The following is an 8,772-nucleotide window of genomic DNA, read 5'->3' on the forward strand; positions in this document are numbered from 1 at the left end:
TCAAAGTTATTCAAAATTGCTGGTTACGGACAAGGTGAACCCGTACGATTGGGTGAACTACTACCAACTGATCAAATTCATGGTTTAACTTCAACACAAGTCAAACTCGTTCGAGCTGGAAAAAGAGTTTCATTTACACGAGCAGGACTAGGTTATACGCCAGAAGCTCCAATCAAAATTTCTAAGATGAAGATGGCTTCTTCATAACATACCACAGTAGAGGTCATCGATGAGTCAGTAGAAGAAATACCAGTTCCACGAACATCGGTCTTTGATCGAATTGGTGGCTACATCTCGACCACGTCGGTATTTGACCGATTACGTGCTTTAGATGATCATCATGATGTACGGATTCATAAACCTCGTGCGTCTGCTATATCTAGACTTGGTCAGAATGTTGGGGTAAAAATACGAAAAGAATCGCGACGTCGACCTAAGCCAATGAATAAACATGTGGAGCATAAAGATAGTAGTGGCTTGCATAGCACTATTCCATCTCTCATGAAACGACAAACGACTTTAGAAGTCTCGATATCAGATGCATTGGTTGTGAAGTGACGCATCATCATCCTCAGAAACCAAACGAGCAACAGCAGAACTTCAATTATTGAAACAGACAATTCTGAATATGTCGTTTCGATAAATCATATTACCATTAAGAAATTCCCTGAAGAAGATTCTACGTCGTCAGATGAAGAACTCGAAAATGCTCCACCGATCTTTGAAGAAGGCGGACAAGCCACTGTAGATGACTTAAAAGAAATAAGTCTAGGGACAATTGAAGAGCCGCGACCTACGTTCGTTAGCACTCTTCTAAACCAGCATGAAGAAGTCGAGTACCTCAAGTTACTACAAGAGTACCGAGATGTATTTGCTTGGACTTACAAAGAAATGCCAGGACTTGACCTGAAGATCGCTGTTCATCAGCTCTCAGTTAAACACGGAGTTCGCCCAATAAAACAGGCACAACATCGTTTTCGGCCAGAGTTGATACCACAGATTGAGACAGAGGTCAACAAGTTGATAGAAGCTAGCTTCATCTGAGAAGTAAAGTATCCAACCTGGATTTCCAACATAGTTCCAGTAAGAAAGAAGAATGGACAAATTCGAGTATGTGTCGATTTTCGCGACTTGAATAATGCATGTCCAAAAGATGATTTTTCGCTCCCAATCATAGAACTTATGGTTGATGCAACCACAGGGCATGAAGCTTTGTCTTTCATGGATGGATCTTCTAGTTACAATCAAATTCGAATGTCGCCAAAAGACGAAGAACTTACAGCCTTTCGTACCCCAAAAGGTATATATTGTTACAAAGTTATGCCTTTTGGACTTAAGAATGCTGGTGCCACTTACCAGCGAGCTATGCAGAAAATCTTTGATGACATGCTACATGACAAGTCGAATGTTACGTTGACGACCTAGTAGTAAAGTCCAAGAAAAGGGAAGATCACTTACAATATCTACGTGATACCTTCGATAGATTACGGCGGTATCAGCTCAAGATGAATCCATTAAAATGTACTTTTGGAGTTACCTCAGGTAAATTTTTGGGATTCGTGGTTCGGCATCGTGGTATTGAAATCGATCGAAATAAAATTGAAGCCATTCAAAAAATGCCAACACCAAATAACATTCATGAACTCAAAAGTTTACAAGGTCGACTTGCCTACATTCGTAGATTCATCTCAAACTTAGCTGGGCGTTGTCATCCTTTCAGTCGATTGATGAAGAAAGATACTTCATTTGAATGGGATGAAGCTTGTGAGAATGCTCTGAAAAGCATCAAGGAGTATCTTCTCAAGCCTCCTGTTCTTTCTGCACCAATTCCTGAAAGGCCACTGATTCTCTATATTAGTGCACAAGAAATGTCACTAGAAGCATTGTTGGCTCAAGAAAATGCCGAAGGAAAAGAAGGTGCACTTTACTACAGTCGAACTCTTGTTGGAGCAGAAGTAAACTATTCACCCATCGAGAATACATGTTTAGCGCTCATCTTTGCCACAAAGAAACTCTGGCATTACATGTTATCGCACACAATTCGACTCACTGCGCGAGCTGATCCACTCAAGTACATCATGACAAGGCCAGTCTTGTCGAGAAGACTAGCTAAATGGGCCCTTCTCTTATCAGAATTTGAAATTATTTACATCCCTCAAAAGGCTGTAAAAGGGCAGGCGTTAGCCGATTTTCTTGCTGATCATCCTATTCCAGCTGAATGGGAATTGTCTCATGACTTGCCCGACGAAGAAGTATTCTCTATTGATGTGCTTCCAGCTTGGAGAATGTTCTTTGATGGCGTAGCTAGAAGAGATGGAGCGGGGGCAGGTGTAATTTTTATCACCCCACAAAATGAAGTATTGCCATTCTCGTTTGCCTTGACGAAGTTATGTTCAAACAATGTTGCAGAATACCAATCTCTAATCATTGGTTTAGAACTCGGGCTAGAGATGAAGTTACACCAACTCTACGTGTATGGGGACTCACAACTTGTCATTAACCAACTCTCGACAAAGTATGACGTTCGAAAGCATGAGTTAGTGCCTTATCACTGCTATGCTGTACAACTGGTAAGACAATTCGAAGACGTCATCATTAGGCATATACCAAGAGCTGAAAACAAGCAGGCTGACGCTTTAGCTAGTCTTGCTGCAAGTTTGGCTATGTTAGAAGGAGAGACAATGAGTATCCCTATCTGCCATCGGTGGGTATTACCTCCTTTGATAGATAAAAATTATGAGTCTCACGAAGCAAACGTTGTTGAAATAGCCGAAGTCAAAGATTGGAGACAGTCACTTATCGACTATCTACAACATGGGAAGCTGCCAGGCGACCTAAAGCACAAAATCGAAATACGTCGTAGGGCGCCTCGATTTTTATATTTCAATGATAAGTTATATCGTCGCTCTTTCGACGATATCTTGATGAGATGTCTCGGAGATGATGAAATCCGAGATGCTTTAGAAGAAGCACACTCTGGAGTGTGCGGTTCACATCAGTCAGGATCAAAACTCCATCACAATCTAAAAAGGATGGGATTTTATTGGCCTACTATGGTGAAAGATTCTCTAAACCATGCAAAGAGGTGTAAAGCTTGCCAATTTCATGGAGATTACATTCGTCAACTACCAGAGCCATTGCATCCTACAATCGCATCTTGGCCCTTTGACGGGTGGGGACTTGATGTCGTTGGACCACTCCCAAAATCCTCAAGACAACATCTTTATATCCTCGTCACAACTGATTACTTTTCTAAGTGGGCTGAAATAGTTCCCCTTCGAGAGGTCAAGAAAGAAACGGTAGTCGACTTCATCAAAAGTAATATCGTCTTCCGTTACGGCATTCCACGATATATCATGACAGATAATGGTAAATCTTTTAGCAATACGCTGATGGATCAATTCTGCATGAAGTTTAACATTAAGCAGAGATGTTCTACAATGTACAATACTGCAGCAAATGGACTCGCTGAAGCCTTCAATAAAACTCTCTGCAAGCTTCTTGAGAAGGTTGTCTCAAAATCTAAAAAATATTGGCATGAACAAATTGGAGAAGCATTATGGGCATACAGAACCTCATACCGCACCTCCACACAAGCCACACCTTACTCATTGGTTTATGGAGTTGAAGCTGTTCTCCCATTGGAACGGCAAATACCTTCCTTAAGGATTGTGATCCAAGAAGGTTTGACCTGCGATGAGAATGCTAAGTTACGTCTGGCTGAACTTGAAGCATTGGATGAAAAAAGATTGGAAGCACAACAACAGCTAGAATGTTACCAAGCCCGTTTATCACGTGCATTCAATAAGAAAGTTCGACCACGTTCTTTTCAAGTTGGCGATTTAGTTCTCGCTGTACAACGACTAATCATCCTCTCACACCGTTCTGGAAAGAAGTTTGATCCAAAATGGGATGGGCTTCATGTAGTGAAAGAAGTATACACTAATGGTGCATATCTTCTTGTAACACCAGAAGGATTACGTCTTGGTCCAATCAACGGGAAATTTCTCAAACGATACTATGCTTGAAAGAATCTCGCTCCCCAGCACGAGCCTAAATTGTTTGACAACGCTCCCCAACACGAGCCTAAACTATTTGATGATGCTCCCCAACATGAGCCTAAACTGTTTGACAATGCTCCCCAACACGAGCCTAAAATGTTTGATAAACGTTCCTCAACACAAGCTTAAAATGTTGACAACGCTCCATGACACAAGCCTAAACTGTTGGCGACAAATCCTTCGGTATGTGGTTCTTTTAGTCAATTGACGTTGTTCGCCCCCGAGCACCACTAATAAACAACTACTTTGGAGACTGGCCAACCAGCGTATTGATGTATCTCATCATGTTGCCTTGATTAATCAACACAATACTGGTGCTCAACATCGCTAACTCTCTTACCAATGATGTATTCATGAACATAATTGCTACCATGACTTCTTTGGAATGATACACGTGTTTTTGGCATAATCTGTTATTAGATTGCGGCCTAAATAGCCTTCATTGTAGAATGTGTATGAGTGACTAGTACTTGTTTTGAGGATGCTTAATGATCATCGCAACAAGCACTAATGTTGACAATAATACAATTTAAGTCTCCAATACCATGTACAAGTACATTGTACACTCTTGGAATCCAGAAGTTAGCATTTTTGAGAACGAAAGTTGAAGTCATTCCTACCAGGCAAACAAAGAAAAAGACCACTTTGAATGGTAGATCTAAAACAAAAAAACAAAAACAAAAACAAAAACAAAAAAAAAAGGATCACATCTGATTAACGAAGCACGGATTGGTCTTATTTAGTTCTACCCACCAGACATAGCCATCGTCATGTTCTCTGAAGATCTCTGCTTTCCACTTTCGTTTGATTTACCCTCAACTTGGTTAAGATCATCTCTATTGCTGCATGATTAAAATCAGGTTTTATGAAAGTAACTTGTAACATGGGGATCAGGACATTGAAGATAATAAGCTATAAATGGGGCTTCAAGCAATTCAAATGAACTGATTAAAGAAAAGGTTTCTCTAGTCTGTTTAAGGGGCAAACACATGGGTTTTGTACCATGCTTTTCACGTACACCCATATACAATGCTTTGTGAAGCATTGTCCAAGAATTTTGTTGTTATTAAAATTCTCTGATCTATGAAAGAGATAAAGATATGGACTTTATTCCATGCTTCTCACATATAACAACTCAGAGTCCAGCCAAGGTAATACTTTTGTGGACTGATTTGCCCTTAAGTAGAATTCCCCAATAAGTTTGGTAGAATTGAGAGTTCCCATGGTTCAAGTTGGAGCCCATCACGTTATGACCATCATGCTACTACAAAGATCCATCAGTTCAAGAGATCATCTTCAGCAAAGAACAAACTATGTTAATCCCCCACCCTCACGCCGTTGGATTCTTGGATCCAAAGATGGGACGGCTGAGAAATCTCTTCGTCACTACTCGCATTGTAGCCAAGGCTTGGTTATTAGTGGAGCATACGACTTATCTAGAGCGCACCATGTACTTTCTCCGGCTCGCGTGTTGTTATTCCAATCGTACACAATCTCCTCTGATGAGTATCTCCGTGGCCTGGAAGCCGAATTGAAAGAGCAACATTGGCACAAACAGCATCACCATCAACAACAACTTCAGCAGATCCAATGGAGGAGAACGAGTAAGAAAGGCAACTTTTCTTGATGAGAATGGGGAACCTCTTATGCCAACATCTTGGAGAGCCTCTGAGCTGCTGGCTAAAGTAGCCATCATGAGGAAGTCCATGAATAAAGTCAGCGATTTGCACGGCTCTGAGATACGCCACCACAGTTGTCTTCGTTATCTTCTCATCTGTCAAACAACTTGCCCAGACCTTGCTGCTGCAATTGATGTGGGTAGTTAGTAATAAAAAATTTAAAAGAAAGAAGATGAAGAGGAGAAGACGTATCTGCCGACTGTTGTTGCTCTTGGAGAAGGCGTATCTTTAGAAGCCAAATTGTTAAGCAGAAAGGAAGCAGCATTGTGTCAAAGAGAGGCTGCTCTAAAAGCGGCGACACAAACTAAGGATGGGAGAGATAAAGGAAAGATGAAAAAGAGCATACTTGGGTTGTTGTGCTTGTGTCTTTGTTCCCGCGGCTGTGCAAAAGTAACACAAAAAAAAAACATAGAAGAGTTGGAATAAATAAAGAAGAAATAGGAAGAGTTTGAGGGGAAAGAAGAAGAGCATAGATCTTATGTTACCTTCTCATCTACTGGATCTGTTTTGGATGAGAAGGCGTCTGCAGAGGCTCGGGAGAAATCATTAGCTGAGAAGGCTTCTATAGAAGGCAGACTTAGGGCAGAGCGTGCTGCAGTAGAGAGAGCAACCGCAGAGGCTCGGGAGCGCACTGTTGAAAGAGCAATGGCTGGGAAGGCTGCTTTGGAGGCAAGGGAGCGAGTAGAAAGATCTGTTTCTGAGAAGTTCTCTGCTACTTCGAGAGACAGTGGAATTAGGCAATCCTCTTCTTTCTCTGATTTGCGGGACCCACAATTTCAAAGCTCAAGTTCTTTCAGTAGTTCTCAGAGATACTCGAATTCTTCACATCTTGGTGCTTTCGCTGCTGAGAGATCTCAAGGATCCGAAGTGGAATCAGCTCAGAGGTGTAAAGCCAGGTTAGAGAGGCATCAACGGACAGTTGAGCGTGCGGCAAAAGCTCTTGCAGAGAAGAACTTGCATGCCTTGCTTTCAACATTGCAATATATTCTTGGAACCGAAAGTGGTTGGCAGCCAATCCCATTGACAGATGTTATAAAAGCTGTCGCTATAAAGAAAGCCTACAGGAAAGCCACACTTTGTGTTCACCCTGATAAGTTGCAGCAGCGCGGTGCAAGCATTCAGCAGAAATACATATGTAAGAAGGTTTTTGATCTTCTAAAGGAGGCTTGGAACAAATTCAATTCGGAAGAACGCTAGGCGAGATTTTCCACACCTCATTTTGAAACATGCACATCGACAGCCTCACTGCAGATTCTGTAATTTTGAACTCCAATGTTAGTTACTGAATAATGTTAGTTACTGAATTTCCCCTTTCTGTTATAAAGTTTGTTATAGAGTTTGTTAGAGGAACCTTCTAGAGACCTCTATGAGTTTCTCTTCCATGTATATAAGGCCATGGTTGGTCTTACTGATTGAATGAAGGATTACATTCATTTCTTCCTATTCTGTTCTTTTCTCATTTTATAATATGGTATCAGAGCCACTTTTTCTTTCCTGAGTATCCATGGCTGACTCTACCTCTACCACGCCGCAGTCCACCACGGTGGCTGCCTCTTCCTCTTTTGTTCAACAATCTCCAGTTATTTTTAATCACACCTTATCAGTCAAGCTTGATAATGAGAATCACCTTCTTTGGAAACAACAAGTCTCTGCTGCTGTGCGTGGGCATCGACTTCTTCATTTCCTTGATGGGTCTCAATCCTCTCCGACAAAGTTTCTTTCTTCCTCTGATCAGATTTCTCATCGAGTTAATCCTGCGTTTCTGGAATGGGAGCAGCAAGATCAACTCCTTGTCTCCTGGTTGTTATCATCTATGACAGAAGGGTTACTTACTCGTATGGTTGGCTGCGCTACGTCTTCTCAGATTTGGTCCACTCTTGATCAGTATTTTTCATCTCAGACTCGAGCTAAAATCGACCAGCTCAAACGTGCACTTCAGAATCTAAAGAAAGGTTCTCTTTCTATTAACGATTATCTGCTTCGCATCAAAAATTATATCGACCGTTTGGCTTCTGTTGGCTATGTTATTGACTCTACTGCTCATATCGAAGCTATTTTTGAGGGTTTATCTCAAGATTATGATACCTTTATAATTTCTGTTAACTCTCGATCTGATGCATATTCTGTCGAAGAGATTGAATCTCTATTGCTTGCTCAAGAGTCCCGGATTGAAAAACATTCTAGAGAGCTTGATTCTAGTACTGTTGTTGCAAATCTTGCTACCCATGGCCATTCGCGCAAACAGCATCGAGGAGGCTTTTCTCAAGCTCCTTCTAATCGGTCCAATTCCAATTTTAACTCCTCTTCTCGTGGTGGATTTCATGGTGGATCAGGGGGTCGTTCTAGTTCTAGTAGTTATCGAGGTAGCTATCATCGAGGTGGAGGTCGGTCTGGTTTCTCCTGGAATGGACAGTCACGACCTCAATGCCAGTTGTGTAACAAGCCTGGACACATTGCTCTTCAGTGTTGGCATCGATTTGATGAGTCTTTCCAAGGCTCATTAGCTACCACACCATCAAATGCTTCTTTTCCGCCTCAGATGCAAGCCACAGCTATGGTTGCTACACCTCACACTCCTTATGATCCTTGTTGGTACCCGGATTCAGGGGCAACACACCACTGCACTCCAGATGCAAATAACCTGATGAATCGAGATGGCTACTCTGGTATAGATCAGATTCATATGGGCAATGGAGCAGGTTTGTCAGTTCAGGCTATTGGTCATTCTTCTTTTCCCTCTCAATCTCATCTTCTTAAACTCAATCAGATTCTTCATGTGCCCTTAATTACTAGAAACTTACTTAGTGTTTCTAAATTTGCCTCTGACAATAATGTATACTTCCAATTCCATTCTAACTATTGTTTTGTCAAAGATCAGGTAACTCATCAGGTTCTAATGAAAGGGAATCTTAGAGATGGCTTATATGGATTTGATCCACCTCACTTTGTTCGTCCTGCTTCACATCAAGCAAATCCTCCAGCCACTTTCACGTGTCCTGCTCAATCTTCTAGTAGTATCACTATTTCTCCTA

At 41.5% G+C, this 8,772-nt stretch overlaps 2 protein-coding genes across 2 annotated transcripts; both read left to right on the forward strand.

The window, feature by feature from the left end:
• Positions 1-2,450: 2,450 nt before the first annotated feature.
• LOC147394329 (uncharacterized) lies at positions 2,451-5,887 on the forward strand. Its single transcript, XM_086453274.1, has 3 exons — positions 2,451-3,822; positions 5,334-5,511; positions 5,620-5,887. Exons 1-3 carry the CDS (start codon positions 2,451-2,453, stop codon positions 5,885-5,887), a joined length of 1,818 nt encoding a protein of 605 aa, XP_086309400.1.
• Positions 5,888-6,070: 183 nt separating this feature from the next.
• Positions 6,071-7,008, forward strand: LOC147394330 (uncharacterized). Its single transcript, XM_086453275.1, has 2 exons — positions 6,071-6,130; positions 6,182-7,008. Exons 1-2 carry the CDS (start codon positions 6,071-6,073, stop codon positions 6,935-6,937), a joined length of 816 nt encoding a protein of 271 aa, XP_086309401.1. The 3' UTR covers positions 6,938-7,008.
• The last annotated feature ends 1,764 nt before the right edge of the window (positions 7,009-8,772 follow it).

The sequence above is a fragment of the Akebia trifoliata genome, chromosome 9 (assembly GCF_017979445.1).
Source record: "Akebia trifoliata isolate Shusen 1 chromosome 9, ASM1797944v1, whole genome shotgun sequence".
In the NCBI taxonomy this organism is placed as follows: domain Eukaryota; kingdom Viridiplantae; phylum Streptophyta; class Magnoliopsida; order Ranunculales; family Lardizabalaceae; genus Akebia; species Akebia trifoliata.

What these genes read in the sequence shown, in the direction of transcription:
- LOC147394329 (XM_086453274.1), top strand. Translation starts at nt 2,451, where the DNA reads ATGAAGTTACACCAACTCTACGTGTATGGGGACTCACAACTTGTCATT. An exon ending in CAATAAGAAAGTTCGACCAC is followed by an intron (nt 3,823 to 5,333) that starts GTTCTTTTCAAG and finishes GCTACTACAAAG; the next exon opens with ATCCATCAGTTCAAGAGATC. An exon ending in ACTTATCTAGAGCGCACCAT is followed by an intron (nt 5,512 to 5,619) that starts GTACTTTCTCCG and finishes TGGCACAAACAG; the next exon opens with CATCACCATCAACAACAACT.
- LOC147394330 (XM_086453275.1), top strand. Translation starts at nt 6,071, where the DNA reads ATGAAAAAGAGCATACTTGGGTTGTTGTGCTTGTGTCTTTGTTCCCGC. An exon ending in GTTCCCGCGGCTGTGCAAAA is followed by an intron (nt 6,131 to 6,181) that starts GTAACACAAAAA and finishes AAGAAGAAATAG; the next exon opens with GAAGAGTTTGAGGGGAAAGA.